Source organism: Sclerotinia sclerotiorum, genomic scaffold (assembly GCF_000146945.2).
Source record: "Sclerotinia sclerotiorum 1980 UF-70 scaffold_1 genomic scaffold, whole genome shotgun sequence".
NCBI lineage: Eukaryota > Fungi > Ascomycota > Leotiomycetes > Helotiales > Sclerotiniaceae > Sclerotinia > Sclerotinia sclerotiorum.
This window is the reverse complement of record NW_001820835.1, coordinates 2,222,599-2,240,850: the sequence shown is the minus strand read 5'-3', so window position 1 is coordinate 2,240,850 and position 18,252 is coordinate 2,222,599. Positions and strand designations below refer to the sequence as shown.

General features: G+C 41.8%; 7 protein-coding genes across 7 annotated transcripts; 5 read left to right on the top strand and 2 right to left on the bottom strand.

The window, feature by feature from the left end:
- Positions 1-292: 292 nt before the first annotated feature.
- On the top strand, positions 293-850 carry SS1G_00869 (predicted protein; the record flags this gene model as incomplete). Its single annotated transcript, XM_001598730.1, has 4 exons — positions 293-298; positions 461-508; positions 566-603; positions 658-850. 4 exons carry the CDS (start codon positions 293-295, stop codon positions 848-850), a joined length of 285 nt encoding a protein of 94 aa, XP_001598780.1.
- A 1,525-nt stretch (positions 851-2,375) lies between these two features.
- Positions 2,376-2,717, top strand: SS1G_00868 (predicted protein; the record flags this gene model as incomplete). Its single annotated transcript, XM_001598729.1, has 2 exons — positions 2,376-2,551; positions 2,645-2,717. The coding sequence occupies 2 exons, from the start codon at positions 2,376-2,378 to the stop codon at positions 2,715-2,717; spliced, it is 249 nt and encodes an 82-aa protein (XP_001598779.1).
- A 394-nt stretch (positions 2,718-3,111) lies between these two features.
- Positions 3,112-4,425, bottom strand: SS1G_00867 (hypothetical protein; the record flags this gene model as incomplete). The annotated part of the gene is made up of 1 exon (XM_001598728.1): positions 3,112-4,425. The coding sequence occupies one exon, from the start codon at positions 4,423-4,425 to the stop codon at positions 3,112-3,114; it is 1,314 nt and encodes a 437-aa protein (XP_001598778.1).
- Positions 4,426-5,341: 916 nt separating this feature from the next.
- On the top strand, positions 5,342-7,116 carry SS1G_00866 (hypothetical protein; the record flags this gene model as incomplete). The annotated part of the gene is made up of 6 exons (XM_001598727.1): positions 5,342-5,371; positions 5,487-5,760; positions 5,822-6,055; positions 6,185-6,468; positions 6,518-6,908; positions 7,094-7,116. The coding sequence occupies 6 exons, from the start codon at positions 5,342-5,344 to the stop codon at positions 7,114-7,116; spliced, it is 1,236 nt and encodes a 411-aa protein (XP_001598777.1).
- A 2,124-nt stretch (positions 7,117-9,240) lies between these two features.
- SS1G_00865 (hypothetical protein) lies at positions 9,241-11,817 on the top strand (the record flags this gene model as incomplete). Its single annotated transcript, XM_001598726.1, has 2 exons — positions 9,241-9,405; positions 9,742-11,817. 2 exons carry the CDS (start codon positions 9,241-9,243, stop codon positions 11,815-11,817), a joined length of 2,241 nt encoding a protein of 746 aa, XP_001598776.1.
- Positions 11,818-13,012: 1,195 nt separating this feature from the next.
- Positions 13,013-15,005, bottom strand: SS1G_00864 (hypothetical protein; the record flags this gene model as incomplete). Its single annotated transcript, XM_001598725.1, has 4 exons — positions 13,013-13,212; positions 13,292-14,381; positions 14,507-14,762; positions 14,830-15,005. 4 exons carry the CDS (start codon positions 15,003-15,005, stop codon positions 13,013-13,015), a joined length of 1,722 nt encoding a protein of 573 aa, XP_001598775.1.
- A 508-nt stretch (positions 15,006-15,513) lies between these two features.
- On the top strand, positions 15,514-15,856 carry SS1G_00863 (predicted protein; the record flags this gene model as incomplete). Its single annotated transcript, XM_001598724.1, has 2 exons — positions 15,514-15,654; positions 15,788-15,856. 2 exons carry the CDS (start codon positions 15,514-15,516, stop codon positions 15,854-15,856), a joined length of 210 nt encoding a protein of 69 aa, XP_001598774.1.
- Positions 15,857-18,252: the final 2,396 nt, after the last annotated feature.

Below are 18,252 nucleotides of genomic sequence, written 5' to 3'. Positions count from 1 at the left end.
TGATTTTTGCTGGGTTTGTCGATATCTATTATTTTTATTGACTTCAATAGGATTTGTAAGATTACTTTTTCGATAGAACATTAAACAAGTATATATAATTAATGCTCGTTTGAAAAGTCCCTCGCAGTATTGACGACAGATAAGTTGGAAGATTTGGTTTTATGTTAAAGCGGCAAGGGTAGCGGAGCTTCTAATTGTACATCTTTCGCTTCGCTAGAGTTGGTAATGGGAAGTTCTTCATTTGACTTCAGAGATCTTCCCATGTAATTTGTTTTGAAGCAGAACCTGAAAAATGAGAGTATGTAAACTTCACGTCGTCAATCACTGAGATGTCATCATTGAAAGATTAATCTTTGATAATCTCCTTGAAGGAAATGAGAGGAGCTGGTCGAACTGACCTCCAACTTCAAAATTTCGATGTCGATGGCTAATACTTGCTAAAACAGTTACTTCTTTACAGTCTTCTAATACAGATATCATCTCCCAATCACTTGCACTTTGCTCTGCGGTAAATCATATGTCCGACTTTGATTTTGCTAATTATGACAAAAAAGTGGAACAACAGATGACGAGCTATAATTCCCAAAAGACTTTGTGTGCATCGTGAGAACATTGTGCTTTTTGGATGTTCACTGCGACGAAATATTTATATGATAGAGAAAATTCATGCTGGAACTCGGGAAGCAAAGAAAGTAGCAGTGAATTTGACCAAAAGAGAGATGATTGTCTTGAAAGGGAAAAAGTTTTGGAGGGAAAACCCGATTATGTCGGTCAAATAATCCAGAGAATGGCAGATAGCTACTTGCATACCATTGTTGCAATGAACTCCCATTGCCAAGCAATAGCGTGAATCATGATGATACCTCGAAATAGACATGAGCAGTTCAGAGATAGCTACGAAATCAAGCAGTGTGGGAAGACTGATAAGTGAGAAATGACATGATCAAAAGCTTTACTGAAAAGCGTCTGCTGATGCATGAGTAGCAAGACCATGGTTTATTTGCTAGGCAGCGAGATAAAGAAGGATTCCTCAGGTAAACATCTGATATGTTCGCGTATAAAGTAGCTACTAGCAAGTTCATGATCGAATGCTTTTCATTGAGAGCAAAGTGAAGATTGACATTTGCTCTTTAATGTCTGTTCTAAACTTAAACAGGATAGCCATAATCATTTACTTGAATTTTGTAAGATTACGTCGGAAGGTCATTACTGCATATGACATCGAACAAATAATTTCCTTGTTCCAAATGCCATCGAATATTAAACGTACATTGTATAGACTGACCTTTAGACGAAGCTCAATGTTCGACCCAGCTTCTTGGTTGATGTCTCACAAATGGTCTTAAAGGCAATGGACCACCATAGACCACCATAGATCACTATGGATCCTTCGATGGGCCATACAATCAAGTGATATAGCGGAGTAAAATAGAAGTAAACCCCTGTCTCGATCCAAAAGCGTAGCTTCCATTCATGATCCATATGCACATGCATCTAGAAGGCAGCCCACGTTGCAAACCCCAAGAACACAAGCATTCACTTCCACGTGCACGAATCCAGATATCCCACCATCAAACGCATCGATCGATAGGTAGGTATATACAAAAGCTACCGACAAAACGGACGCGGTAAGCACTAAAACCCAAGAATAAATTTTCGGAACCCACCGAGCTCCACACCACACCACATACAGTCTAGCGCATCCAAAAATGATCTGATCCAGCTCCATCGTCACACCACAATCACCTTCCCCTCCAACATTTTCATTCTCGATTTCTTTGCTATCTACTCCTTTTCCGATTTCCTTCATTTCCTTCCTATAATTTCCATGATGAAGGGTCGACGAGTTGGTAAATGCTAGCTTGGGATTGGTTGGTATTGTGAGATTAGGTGAGGAGGCGATCCCAAGCGAAAAATATCAGGAGATGTTGCAAGATTTATTGTGTTGAAGCTTGCTGACTGTTGCTGACAGTTGCAGGTTTTCGTATGATGTTTTCAATGTATGAGACCATCGTGGTTCGTTTTGGTCCTTGGGGGTGAAATTTCTGATGTTGGATGAGGCTGTGATGTTGGGCTAGAAACGTGTTTCGGGATGAGTTGAGGGCTTGATGGGAGGATTTGTAAATAGGTTGGTAAATTGGTCGGTGTCGATATTCTCGTGAATAGAGGTCTTATATATTTGGCCTCGCTGCTGTGTCACTTTTCTTGCATGTTTTATCATATCATCCATACAATATAATCATACAGAGATACAACTCCGCTCAATCACAACATACACACATCACTCAACTCAATTTGACCAATCTAGTCAAATCTCTCCTCACAAACCTTAAATTTTCCACAAACCAATCCTCCCAACCATAGAATCAAAAATCATGTCCCCAATAATTCGACAAGTCGCCTCCCGCCGCACCTTCTCCATCTTTACCCAAGTTCGCCAACTAGCACGTGGTTTCGAGCCCCATCCTTTCGAACGCTATCCCATTTCACAACAAGCTGCTAAAGCTGACTGGAGTAAATTGGTCAAGAGGACTGCTGGGAATGCTGTATTGTGAGTTTTCTTTTTTCAAGCTTGTGGAGTAGAGTTACGGGATTGGTCAGATGGAATGATGTTAAGTGAGATGTATGCTAATCGTGTAAATAGCTTTTTCCCAGGTTTTGCACTTGTGCTTGGTTGGCCTTTGTTGGCGGAGCAGGTTGTGAAGGTAACTCAGTAGTAGAGATCGGAGGACTGCGTACAACGCAAAGGAGGAAAATGGAATGTAAATATAGGATAGATGCTGGGATGGGGAGTGAGGTCTTGCATTGTGCATAGTTGGCGGCGTTTTAGGGCGGCGATTTGGAACCATTTTGAAATACATGATGGTTAGATCGTTTTTGCAGAGAGTGTAGATTAACAATAAAACACATACACAACCAGTTCCTGTGATGCTTGATAAATGTCCATCCGTTAAAGACATTATGCATGTAGATTAAGAACTGCACTTTTGCGTTTTAGAACGTAGCCACTAAGCACGGATATACCAGCCCCTCTATCATACGAAAATATGGAAAATAATATACAAATAGTACACGGTATGATACAATGCCGGAACTAAACGAAGATAACCATCATCTCTTCTTCCGTTTCTGCGTTTTCTCTAATTTTCCAGGTGCATTTGCGATATCTTCTAGAACGGCATCCTCTTTCTCTTGCTTGACGATGCTAGGCTCAGACTCAATCCCAGCTTTCTCTTCGGCATTCAGCGGTATGTCCTTACTATCCTCCTCGGTTTTAACTGACCCTGTGTGCTCCACGACACTACCCTCGGGATCTGTCTTGATCTTCTCCTCTTTAGTCTTTCTTCCAATTGTAACCTTACTTCTGTCGGCAGCTTTGCACAATCCATTCATTCCCAACTCACAACTTCCGCACTTTTTTCCAACCGGTAGACAGATAGTTTGTCCAAATCCAACTAGCAACCAATTGATCTCATGCCATAGTTCTTTCGGCAACCAAGCCTGTAATGCAAGTCTCGTCTCTTCCGGTCCTTTCGTCGTGTGCCACCCCCACATATTTGTAATACGATGAACATGTACATCCACACCAATTCCCTCGGTTCTACCCCAAGCACTACTCATACATAAATATGCCATCTTCGGACCAACTCCAGGTAATGACATTAAACCCTCAATCGTATCCGGTATATCACCATTCCACTGATCCTTCAAAATTTCCGCTGCAGCCTTTATGTATTTCGTCTTGTTGTTGTGAAATCCCACTACCCAAATTAACTCATTCAAGAGCTTCGGATCCACGGCCAAAATATTATCCAAAGTCAGCCCAATTGGTGCACCCTCCTTGTACGCAGGCAATTCTGTATAAAGTCGGTTCATAGCAACAGCATTCGTGGTATCCTTCGTCTGCGAAGACAACATCAAGGCAGTCAAGGTATGATATCTCTTCGTTTTCGGATCAACAGTATCTTGTCCCAATTTGTCACAACCCATTGTATCCACAGCTGCATTTTGCGCTACACCTAATTTGCGCATTTGCATCACTACATCGTAGACCTCTCTCCAGTCATTTGGAGGCTTAACTTCCATCTCTCCGGTATCTTCATTCTTTACTTTGCGCGCAGGTTTGCGCACTCGAGTTGGTTTTGAGGGCGCGGAGAATGTGACGGTATCTTCGATTTCAGTCTTTATAGTTGTTTCGTCAAGAGATTGTTTCTTTACCGAAGCTCTTGGTATTGAATTCCGCTTTCTTTTTAGAGTTGAAGTCGAAGGAACAACATCTTCAATATCTGGAGTTGGCGATTGATCTTCATCCTTGACCGAAGAGTTCAAAGCAAACCGAGACAAAGAGCGAGTGGAACGTCGTGGTGAAGTAGATGTCGCATTAATTATCTTTGCGGTTTCTTTCGATATCCTCGAGGTACGCATGATTGTGATTCGAAAATTGAAGACCAAGTTTTGGCTCCAATCTGGGGATGTGTTTTAGTGGTCATTTTGTTCTAGATTGTTGTCCTTGATCCCCAGTAAGCTAGCACGAGAATGATGCGTCGGCTCGTGCCCTGGCTCGGCGCGTTGCCATGGACCGTAGATTACATAATCATTCATATTGGTTTATCATCCCACCAATGAAATTTATCTCATGGAAATTCATGAGGAAGAATCACAAATTTGAACCTCAATAGCAGGAAGGATAGAATTGCATAGGACTTGGTTATGAAAGCGGAAAATATAGCTACTACAGGTATGATGCCCATTTCTGTTATGGCGCTCGTCGCTTCGTTCACAATACTGCAGGACCAGGGTAGACAATCCGGCAGCTATAGTTATATCAAATGGGAATGCCTTCCTACGGATCATTTCTTGTAACCCTACCCTTTTTAAGTCATTTCTCTTGAAAAAGTAAACCAGGAAGCGGTATTTGTCTCTGTTGTTCTGGCTGTCTGAGAGACGGGCGTGCTCTGCAGCAGTTACTGCTCATCATCCTCGCTCAGTACTAGGTTTGAAGTTGATTAAACCCTCAGAGCAAGTACTCATTTTCTCCTCTTGTTCTTGGGGAGTAAAAATGCTAGAGACCTATTTTGTATAAGTCCCAAACCAATCTTCTCTGGTCCACTGGGCGCTTGAGTTGCCTTCGTCCAGGCACTTGAAACCCAGAATTTTCCCGCAAGGCCCCTCGCTCTGAGCGCATTTTGGTTTTAACCAATATCGATTTGTGTACCATCTTCTGTTTCGTTGTCATGCGTATCTTCTCAATAGCTCACACTGTTTCTCAGACAGAAATTTGTCGAGAGTATATCGAGATTTGTATTCTTGTCAACATAGTCATACACCCAACTCCGATATCATGTCAATACCATCAAACCCCTCAACTAAGGTTAGTCCGAAGTCCAATGAAATCCAAATGTTTGATAAGTCGTAATCCTTGTGTCGTAAAGCATGAGCATGCAAGAGCAGAACGCCGATCCCCATACTAATGTTCTCCTTTCAAGCTACGCAAACAAAACCCTTCATTACCTCCGAGAATCTGTATAGTTGGTGCTGGACTTTCAGGACTCCGGTGCGCCGATATTTTACTCCAGCATGGTTTCGACGTCACAATATTGGAAGGCCGCGATCGAATAGGTGGAAGAGTTCACCAAATAAACCTACCATCAGGTCCCCTAGTCGATTTAGGGGCAAATTGGCTTCATGGTAGTGAGGATCAGCCTTTATTAGATATCGCCAAGAAGACAAACACAGAGGTGCATACCTGGGCTGAAAAGGGTATATGGTTCGGAGAAGATGAAAAGGCCGTTGACTGAGGGAGATGCAATGATGAATGAAGTGTGGGAGATAATTCATGGAGCTTTTAAGTATTCCGAGGAAAATTCGGAGACTATTGATCCAGATAAGAGTCTTTATGATTTTATAGAGGAAAAGCTTTTGGAAGTATACCCTGATGATGCTGAGAAGAGGAGAGTCTCGATCCAGTTTGCTGATATATGGGGAACTTTTGTTGGAACTTCAGTCAAAAAGCAAAGTTTGAAGTTCTTTTGGCTGGAGGAGTGCATTGATGGAGGTGAGTTCACTTTTCTCTATCTTCAGTTGCTAATTGGCATACTCAAATTGACAATGGCTTTGATGTTTGTCTATATTGTTTGAGTGGTAGATCAACATCTGCACATTCGAGGGTTAACAGATGTACCAGAAAATATCTTCGTGGCGGGAACATATAAAAATGTTCTCGCTCATGTAGCCAAACCAGCTCTGGAAAATGCAAAGATAGAATTCTCAACCAAAGTTACTCGGGTGGAAACAAATCCAAATAGCCTCGCTGTATTCATAGACGACGGTAAGAAGCTCGAGTTTGACGAGGTAGTAATGACAACACCCCTCGGCTGGTTGAAGAAAAACAAAGAAGCCTTCCAACCTGAACTCCCTTCACGATTTCTTTCCGCCATTGATTCCCTCGGTTTTGGCTGTCTCGAAAAGGTTTGTGCTCCATGTTCCCTCCCAAAATCCGTAGTCTAACAAGTTACAGATCTACATAACTTTCCCTCGCCCTTTCTGGGGCAACGCTGCCCTCTCCCTCTCCGCACAAACCTTCGACGGTTTCACCCAATGGCTCTCGCCCGTCTACACCCCCACCACAAACCCCGACAAATGGCATCAAGAAATCGTACCTTTATCATCCTTCACGCCAGAAAATGCACACCCTACACTCCTCCTCTACATCTACGGTGCACAATCCTTACATTTCGCCAAAACTCTTTCTACTTTGCAAACACAAATTGAAAAGGATGAATTTTTGATTACATTTTTTAAACCATACTATTCACTTCTTCCAAATTTTAAAGAGGAAGATGAGGGATGCAGACCGCTAAGTTGTGTGGCGACTACGTGGGGTAATGATGACTTGGCGGGAAATGGAAGTATACTAATTTCTAGGTGGGGTTGAGGGAAGGATGAGATGTGAAGGTTTGAGGGAGGTGTGCTCGGAAAGGGACTTTGGTTTGCAGGAGGAAACATACGGCGCCTTTTATTTGCATTGGAAACGACGACAGGAGCTTACTGGAGTGGAGAGGCTGTGAGGAAAGAGGATTGCTGATGCTTATAGGATGGGCGGGAAAGGGTGTGTGAAAGAGGGTTCTTTTTGGTTTTGGATGTATCATGGGAGTTTTTTACACTGTGGACAATGGTAGTAGATTTGATGTGTGTACATTTCACATGCATTTGCATGATATTTACATGAAAATAGTACTGGAGGTTGGATATACAGACTCTGATATTTTGTCCAATCTTAGTCATGCCGTTAACACCATCCAAAAATTATAACGTCACCATGTGAAGACTCTTTTCGGACTACTTTCTCCATTTAAACTACGGAGGGGTTGAAACCGTCACAAAACCAAATATCACTCTTGACAACATCATTGACATGCAGTCGAGCAAAAATAGAAAAAGCAGGATATGTTGCCATGGTATGCTCTGGAACTTCTTCCTCAGTGAAAAAGTTTTCAGTGAAAAGTTTATTTGCTGCATATTTTGATGTACTGCCAGCTATACCTGTCCCGCCAGTTCAGATATGGCTAATGCTGGGGGGCATTCGTGAACACCTGGGGTTATGATTCGAAACAGGTAAATGATACCCGCCTTTTCCATATGCTGCCGGGAGTATTCGTGGTTAGATCGCTGACTGCTCACATTATTGAATGATAGAATTGATCCCCCCACCCGGTCGTCCATACAAAAGGGGAGCAAGGCGATGTTTGGCTCCACAGTGAAATGATGAATTCGGATCGATTCAAGGTTTTCGAAATCTTGAAGATTCGGATGGCCAATAATAGGTTCACACGACAACGTGTAAAAAACGCGTCTTTGCTGATACAGGTTTCATTCACGTCTTCGTGTCTGTACGCATAACAACAAGTTGTACAATTCATGATTGATATTCCTCCTTCCCGTGCTTCCGCCCCTCACTTGAGACAATTTGTTCATATCGTAACTTTGTACTGTGTAATTGCCAATGGGTGATGATTATGTTTCTCCACTGTCGGAGAGCTCGGTTCAAGGGCTTAATAATTCGTGCCCATACTCCGTAAATACTTCGTACCAACATGTATGTGTGTGTGTGTGTACATGATATCTCGGTGCTTTCACCTCACTCGAGGCTCGATAATGTAGGTAGGTATTTACATATGACAAGATGTGCTACTGACACTTGATTGTGCACCCCAGTGGGCCTCAGTCGTAGCTGACTCGTGATATCCACGATTTCAATAATAAACCAATGTCTCGGGTTTGAAATACAATATTCACAGACACTAATAAAAAATTGATTGACCGACTTCTCGTCTCTTCTTCACAAGTGAATAATTTGGCGGTACAATTGAGTTTTCTTGGTTGTGTAGCTTGTGTTACCGAGTACATGCAATGCATTACAGGGATGATTAGGGCCTTCTAGTAGGGAATAGCTGTTTAATGATGGAACTTTTAGCTTCCATTTTCAGGCTTATTCAGGCATTAATCGACCAACTACTCCGTAAAGAATTACCCGGTGCCAATCATTGAGCGGGAGTACCTGATTAAATTATTCAATCATTTCGGCTGCAATTTGTTGTGTTCCGTCGAGACCGCGGCCGGAGTGATGGTGAGTGCGAGTGTGAGTGATTATGGTTATGATTATGATTATGATTATGATTATGATTATGATTATGATTATGATTATCTGATTATATGATATTATAATCTTTAAAGGTGTGTGTGTGTGTATGTGTGTGCGTGTGAATAATTTATTCACATCCCTAGCTACCTATGCTATGAAGACGATGGAATCCACGCACAAGTTTATCCCCATTCATATCCCCATCCACATCCACATCCATCCTTATGGCATATACCCATCCATACCCATATCTTTTCAAAGTATGGAAAATTACCCAACCTCTCCTTACCATCACAAATTCTTTCTCTACACCGTATCGTATCCTTTTCTCTTCCCGCAAAACCATCTCCCAGTACAATCACCGAGCCGTCATAGAAAATCATGCGTACAATGGATTAAGAGATCGCGCTGATGTGACCAGGAGTACGACGCTCCACCAAGAACTCAGCACTCAGCACTACTCAGCACTCAAAGGTTCAACAACAACAACCCACAACCCTGAACACCCAAGAATCCCCTACCCAAAGAGAGACAACGCAGTCACTTTATCTAGCTTCATCCCCAGGCTGCACGAAGAAAACGCCTCAACGCCGCCAATAATGGCTGATTTATCAGATCTCATAGGCCACATTCCAGTCACTGAAGAACAACGTAGTACACTCAAATGTTGTTGCGGACGGAAAGATTGCGCATTTCTCGTTCACAATGGGGAGGTTTTGAATAAACTTGAGGGGGATGTGACGTTAGCAGCTCAGATGGGTCAGGTACGGTCTCTCTCACGTCTCCCATGTCTCTCATATTTTGTGTTTATGTTACCATCGATCTTCTACATTCCTCCATACCCTCGACTTTTCCTCTCCTTCTCTCTACATCGTCAAACCTCAGGGGAAATTAAGGTAGCAGAATTTTTACTTGGGGGAAGTGGATACTGTGATCTGGTTCTTGGGTTATTTACTTTTTACATCGATTTAAATTAAATCTAATCTTCTTTTGTTTACAACCCCGCGTTATCCCACGCGCCTATATAATTAGATGCATGTGAAGGATTTGGGGACATAAACATTACCAAGATGGCTCAATCATTGACTTTTGCTTTGCAGGCTTTATTAGAAAGGCACGAACATTATATGATCGATGCGGAACGAGAGCGGGCAAAGATGTCGGCGAAGATCGAGCAGTTGGAGGTGGATAAGAGGGAGTTGGAGGTCAGAAATGAAAAGGTAATTGCGGAGAATAAGGGTCTGCTAGATCAATTGGAAGGACTTAATGGTAGCTATGAGGAATCGGAACTACAAATCAAATTACTCGAGACGACTTTAAAGAGCACGCATGCCGAAATGAAACGTCTAGAGACTTTAGCATCGAGAACACATCAACTAGAGAAAGATTTGGCGATCTTAGAGGAGGAACAAGAAACTTTACGAAAGACAATTACACGTACGGCAGCAGAAGAGCGCGCTGCGTTACTGAGGTGGAAGAAAGCGGAGCGAGGACTTCGTGATTTACAGGATCAATTGGAGAGAGTTGAGCGAGAGGCACGAGAAGAAAAGGAACGACATGTGGAAATTTTGGGTCGCATGGAGAGACAACGAACAGTCGAAAGAGAATTAGATACGGCCGCTAGTCGTTTGAAGGGAGCCGCTGCCATCACAACCGGGAAAGGCAAGCATGGTACCAATGTTGTATCACATTTTGTTAAGGATATCTTACAAGATAATGCGAACTTGCAACTTGGAATTGTGGAGTTAAGACAGATGTTGATGAGTTCAAATGATGAGGTGCAATTATTGCGGGAGCAATTATCAATGCATCAGCCAATATATGCAGGTGATGTCGTCGACAACGTACCTCAGCAGCGGACATTAGGGGCAGAACTTGAGCCAAGCGAACAAGAATCAGAATCAAGACCACAAGAATCGCAGGTTGTTTCCCAAACACTTCATATACATCATCATTACCATACACCAAAGAGAGAGGAGGTACGGAAGCCGAAAAAGAAACGAACCTCTTTGACTTCCAGTATATTCTCTCCACTCATCCGAAGTCCACAATCACCGCGCACCTCTAGAGGGGCAGAGAATGCTATCTTATCCCAAACAGCGGTCACAGTTCCAAGTCCTATCAATACGAACAATCGATGGTCTGTTCAATCAAGCCAGTTGTCGGAATTTGCTCCTTCATCAGTACCATCATCTCCACAATCCATGTATCGAAACAGTACTTTATTTGATCGGAGTTTTGATGTTGATTCATCACGTCCGACATCACCTACTTCGAGTATTGATCCATTATCACCTCGAATTCATCCTTCATATCACAGAAAACGACCATCGGAAGTCTCGACTCGAAGCTTTGCTGCTATTGCTAATTTTCAACCACATAGTATAATACATGAAGAGGAGGATGATGATATTCATGATGTGTCAGACTTACAGATTACCGATGTTCCTTCTCTCACCGATGATTCTACGAACCCTACCACTTCTGATCTTTCTGACAACACCGTCGAGGAATGGATGCCTTCTCAATTCGGTCCTAGGTTACACCGTTCTTCATCCCGTGAATCTATCATATCAATTTCAGGAATTGATATTCATACATTGAGAGCACGACCTTCACAATTAAATATGTCCTTGGCAGGAACAGTAATGATACCACGATCAAGACTTTCGACTCCAACAACAACTTATTCCACGGAAACTATTACTAGTGCTTCTATTATCACGGCTCAACCTACTTTATCTCGAATGGGTCATAGTAGTACAAGCTACCTTCGCTCAAACATCGGATACACAAATTCATCTAAATCAACAAGTAATGATAGAAGTTCCATTAGATCCAGCTCATCTAATGAAGGGAATAGCAATGAGAGTGGCCTAGGAAAGAAAGTTGGCGGTTGGGTTTTTGGTCGATGGGGAATGTCTCCTGCGAAGTCAACCAGTGATCTTCGAAGTACTCAAGAAGCTCAAATTCCAGTACCTCCACCAACCGTTCGAGCTGTTAGTACACCATCTGTCTCAGTAGCCCCAGAACCAATAAGGGCTATTTTGAGAAGGGCGGCGGGGATCAATCAGAAAGGTCCCATTCCAGGATTTAGACAAACGGAAAAGGCACCTAGTAAAGTCATACCGGATTTGGTTGATCATGATGCATTGGCAGAGGTACTTGAGGAATGATTGTCTTGCCTCTGGGAGATATGGGCATCAAATTTTAACATAATAATACGATATCAAACTGCGGATATCGAGAACTTTACAACACGACACAACACGATTTTAGATATCATTAATTCGATCTTTTCACTATAGTCTGAAAATCTTTTATAGGTGGATATTACAGATTTAAAATAGAGGAGTCATATATTTTTACATAATTTGCAGGGAGTTTGTGGATTGAATGGTTTGGGATATGCTGGGCTGGCGTGGGATAGCGAGTGTTAGATATATGGTTTTGGATTCGGATACCCAAATTTGTACTTTGTACTTTGTGTATATATATATATATATTTTTTTTTTTGTATGTATACATTATATCTATTTATACTTTTTATACTATTTATTATTAAATAAACAAGCTTTTTATTATTAATTCTTTTCATTTATTCACTTGTCTTGTTTGGTTGGTAATGAGAAGAAAGTATTATAATCTTATGTTACGTCGGACTCCACAAGCCCATTACCACGTGATTCAATCATGTGATGGACCCTACATAATATGCACGAAAAATAAAGGTCCAACATATTCTTAGGTCCAGGACCTTTCAGGGTCCTGAAGGTCTATAGCATGAAGGTCCATATAGTCAGGACGGATTTCCTTTGTATAGAGCTTCGTACTCAAGATCAATCATTTAGTATACTCTACTATTAGTTACGAATTGCATTATTGTCATTACTTTAAGTCCCTGCTTGACGCCTAGTTATAAACCACCTCGAGAGCCTAGAGCACTTCCACGTGATCTAGACGGTAACCCTCGTAACATAGTGGTGATGGGATGGGAAGGAGTAAGTAAACTAAAATATTCCTGATGGTAATTAATTAATCTTATGATTAGATTGTAGGATTTTCATAAATCGTCATCGTCATGACCATGATCATCGATCAAGATCAAGATCAAAAACCGAAAGAAATCATACCCATCTAGATAAAAGGTATCCCTAATTATCTATTACATACGTATGTATACCTACCTGCATATCATACGGGTATACAATCAAATCAAAACACATGCAACAGATAAGATATGATGCAGAGCCTAAAGGGGTATTCAATTCAATTCATTCATCACCAAGACGTACAAAATACACCAGGCTCGCTCAAGTGTAAATTTAAAGAGCAATGCAAAAAGTTATCCACGTCCTCATCTACCTACATCTACGCAATCCAGAACCAAATTCTCTCCCAAATATTTCTCGGGGTTAAATCGGGCCATTGTCCATCTTCGGCATCCAGGGCGGCTTTTCCAGTATAGATGTCTGCGTCGGCGGGTGAGATCCATTTTGTGCGTTTGACGAGTTTCCAGAAGCTGTAGAGGAGGAAGAAGATGGGGATTCCGATGTAGGCGGTTAGGAAATCTGTTGGGGTGGGTAAGTTAGGTTTATTTATTATTTGCAAGGCGGAAGATTTGGAATTTGTAGGTAGGTAGGTACTTACTGGTAATATTCCAGTGAGAGTGGTTTTCACCAACGAAGACGTCAAATCCATTGAAGAGAATGATGACGATGAAGAATCCTAATGAGATGTATGCGGTGTATGGTTGGAATTTACTCTTGAAGACGAGGGTATTTCTATCGACGCCTTGAGCTTCCAATGCTTTGTAGAATTGAATATAGGCCACGCAAATGGAGCACCATGTGAAAAGAGATGCGATGGTGGTTAGATTTTGGAACCATGCGAATGCGGCTGATGCTCCACCTGAACCAACGGATAAATAGGTGATGAGGGATATCGATGCTGTGCAAAGGACAGCCCAGTATGGAACACCGGCTTTACTGCATCGGAGAAGAAACTTGGGAGCTTGTTTGTTTTGAGCCAGAGCGAATAAGTAACGAGATCCGGTATACAAGAAGGCATTAGCGGAGGAAGTTGCGGAAGTTAAAATGACTGCGTTGATGATGGATGGCAAAACTGGAATACCGGCATTTTGAATACCAATAACCCATGGAGATCGAGCAGCACCAGCAGCACCTTCTTCTTGAGCCTTGAGCAAATGTTTATCGCTGGAGGAAACAAGGACTCCAATTGCCAATGAACCAAGAACATAGAAGAACAAGATACGCCAGAAAACTCTGCGCACTGCCTTGGGGATGTTTTTGCGTGGATTCTCGGCTTCACCGGCCGCTACAGCAACCAATTCAACACCACCATACGAAAAGGCAGCATTGACCAGAGTTGAGAAGAGACCCAGGAATCGACCTGTGTTTCCCGTAGAGTCATATTCCTTCATTGCTTGACCATGCTTCCAGTAACGAAATCCCAAACGATCATGCTTGGGATTTCCTCCGAGATCTACAATGAAGGCCATGATCAACAGTCCCACGATTGTAATGATTTTGATACTGGCGAATAAGAATTCGGCTTCCCCGTAGATGGAAACGGCGAAGATGTTGAGACAGATGACGAGAACGATTATTATACTGATCCAGGCGGCGACATTGATATGCACTGCTCCGGGCCAGTATTGGATAACGACCGAAGCGGCTGAGATTTCGGCACAGAGGGTAATTGCAGCGGAATACCAGTTCTATTCGACCATCATAATCAGTATGAGCTCATGATATCCGATCTCGGGTAAATGATAGTACTGTATTATTCTCAAGAGCCTGTTGCGGGTTTCTACGACAAAATGAAAAGAGTGACACAACTTACATTCCATCCGACCGCAAATCCAAGCGCATCATCAGCATACCGAGCACAAAATTGTGGAATAGCTCCAGGCAAAGGTAACCACGTAGCCATCTCACCCAAACACTGCATCATAGCAAAGATAGCAATACCAGTAAAACTGTAACCCAAGAGAATAGACAGAGGACCAGCTTGCGTGAGAGCACTTCCAATACCCAAGAAGAGGCCCGTACCAATGGTACCACCGAGGGCAATAAATTGAATATGTCTCGATTTCAATCTACGGGCTCAAGGTTAGCGATAACTTTCGTTGGCGATGAGTTATGTGAGATGATTCGAAATCTTACCCTCGAGAAACATAACCATATTCCTCAGCCGTTTCGATATTTCCATAAATCTCACCGGCTTCTTGCAAACCTGCTGTTTTAGTTGCATGACCGGTAGCAGGATCGACATATTGCGCGCGCGCATTGTTACCATTATAGTCAGGCGACTCGTCGACATTATAGTGTTCCTTCTCCATTTTTGCAGATGAGAGAGAAATGGAGGATCGATATTGACAGAGAGGAGATAGGAAAGGAAAAGAAGAAGAAGAAGAAGAGAAAAATCGATACAAGAGGGGAAGATCAAGCGACTTTATACAAACACTACAAACACGAGCTATTGAAGATGAATATGAATGTGAATGCGAATGATATCCTCCGAAGCGCGACTAGTGAATATTAAAATATTTGGCCGCTGCAAAAAAGAAACTCCCCTGCTGCACAAAAACGCCATTTTACAAGCCTCGCTGCAGCTGGCTGTAAGTTGGGTTTTCCCATTTTCCAGCTCGTCGGCCCCTTAACCTTGGATGATTTGGATGGACGGATAGATGGCTTTGCTTCACTCAACATGCACATACATACATACATGCACATGGCCAGGATCGAAAAATCAATTACCAGGATTTGGAAACGGGGGTGCCGTATACATAGCATACCTAGTTCGATGAATCCCATTACGAATTAGTCGTTATACGTACGCATTTCACAATGGGAGTGAATTTTCGATTCGTTATCAGGAAATGGATTCGAGGGGTTCTTGTTCTGGTTCTGGTGGAAAAGCCACAAAGCACCAGGGGATTACAGAGACGAAAGCTCATTCGTGCGTTGTCACCAGGGTTGCTTCGCCATGTATTCTGTAAGAGCAGTAGGCCTGGTAGGGCAGGTCGCACAAGCTGTATTGGATGGTTACAGTACATTGCTGATGCCTTGTGTGCCACCTGTAATCTGGGTTTTAGCATAGATATGATACGGGACTATTTAGGCATCCGTTGCGCTCGAGTTTGACAGTTGTGAGAGGGAGGAGAAGGGTGAGGTATTTGGGAATAAATAAATTATCTAGTAATAGTACTGTGTACATGGAATGGCGTGAAATGGAGTGAAATGGAAGGAAGAGATGATAACTACCTACATACCACATATTTTCTTTTCTCCCACTTCCAATGAATATCGAATTTCCATCATCCTCTAGATCTAGATCAAAGTCTACCTCTAGCTCTAGTCCTAGTCCAAGATATTTATTTTCGGCGAGTCCGCCGACAAGACCTGCCGTTTCTGAGATGCACCCGAGATAATAAATGTCCCTTTTTTTCATTCTCGATATTACAACCTTTCATACATACCTAGAATAAGAACAAGAAGAAGCTTCGATTCAGATTCGAATTTAGCCTTTAACCTAGATAAAGCATAGACATTTCCATCTGTCCAATTATATTTTAGATACATGTTCACTCGCGTGGAATGTTGCATGGGATGGGGTATGATAAGCTGGACTGGGGAAGGGGGGCGGGAAAAGGTAAGTCAAAGATGGAATGGTGGAGTGATGAGAGATGAGAGATGAGAGATGAAAGATAACGAATCAGAATGATTCGGGTGCAGATACTAGGTAGGTGGGTTAACTATTTCGTTTCTAGCGTGCTTGCTTTTGTTGGTTGGTTCGGGGGTCTATATGATCCGATTTTGATTTCGATTGAATTACTGGTGAATGGTTGAATGGTCGGGTGCTTGCGGCCCAGGTTTATTGTGCGGTAGGTGTTGTTCGATTTGATTTGATTTGTTGATGTTTCTACTCGCTCGAGGATAATCTTTATTATAAGATGTTCTAGGTCTTCTGAGTGGGGAGTAAGAGTTGAGAGTTGTGAGGCGAGAGATGATATATATCTACCTAGGTAGAATCCTTCAGATTATTAATCTCAAATATTGATATGATATGATGGATAGCGATACTCTATCCTCTGTACTGATAGACTTCTCTCATTCTTATCGTTCAATTATATATTTTAAATGGTTATATAGTTTTCTCTTTAGAAGGTAGGATGTATAAGGGTGATGGTCCGAGTTCATATATTCAACATAAGATAATAAACACCATCACTCACTCACATTACAGATTCCAGACCATAGATGAGATTACTAATATCTTCCCTGATCTACTCACAGTTACACTCAATAAAGTAATCTTCTAGAAGTCATCTTATACATCGAAGATTATTATTTTTATTACTGTTTTGTTATTTATTAGTTTCATAACAATACCGTCTGAATATAAGATTCTATTCGAGCACTAACAAATGATAAAGATCGATAGGATCTAATTATTGATAGATTACTCGGACCAGGGAATCTCTCGCGAAAAGCTTTATACCTCAACCACGCCAAGAGATAGATGATAAGGATGAAGTAGCGAATGATAAGAAGGATAGATATAAATGATATAACTATATTATTCCTTTATTTTTTATATAATAGAGATATTAAAAGATTGGGTGGAAGAGGCCTCTATATTGACTATATTACTACGTCTGTAGGCATATTAATCTCCTCTTGGTATCCTCGGAGGGGACCAATATGCCTGCTTATGGTTCGTCTAATCTAGCCTGTTTAGGTAACCGTATTACTAATCACGACACGTGATTAGTACCGGTAACTTCTATTCCTTTTAACAAGAGAGATATATATATACTAGATGGTATACAAGTAAATTATATAACAGAATATAAATATCAGTAAGTATATATATTCACTACGATATTTAATACTGAATTAATATATTAAAGTTAAAGATAGATTTCTTAATATTCAACATTAGAGTTTAGAGTTTCTGGGGACGCACGTGTCATGTCGAGATAGACCCGGAAAACAATCGCCTGATTAACGTGCTAGGTACAGTACCTAGTTAGCTTTAGACTCTAGAAGGCTAGAAGACGAGAAGGTAACCGGGCTCACTATTCGTTTCCCGCGTGGAAACATTCATTTTCCTTATCTTTGGAGATCGGAGCCCTGGTCTTTTGGGGACATGGATGCTTACTACCTACCTATGCTTATTGTCCCGTACCGCGTTTTGGATGTTTGTGAGGTGAGTAGATGGGATGGGATGGGATGGGATGATTGTTGCTTACAGTCTTGATTTGCTCTGATTTGTTCTGGTCTCGTCTGGTCTGATCAGATCAGATCAGGTCAGGATATCAATCTTAATAGGTACTTTAAGCCTTAAGCCTTAAGAAGTTAACCTTAAGGATGATGAGTGTGGGTCCGATAAGGAAGGTCCTTATTGTTTGTAGCGAAGTGTAGCGTGTGTTAGTTTGTAGTTTGTATTAACTACATGTAGATCAGTCAAGTACTCTAGACCTAGACTCAAGCTATATTTTTATCTTCAGAACCTTTATTTGAGATATTCATCCTTTCTTCTTAATCAACAGTAACAACTGTAGATTTACTAGAGAACAAAAA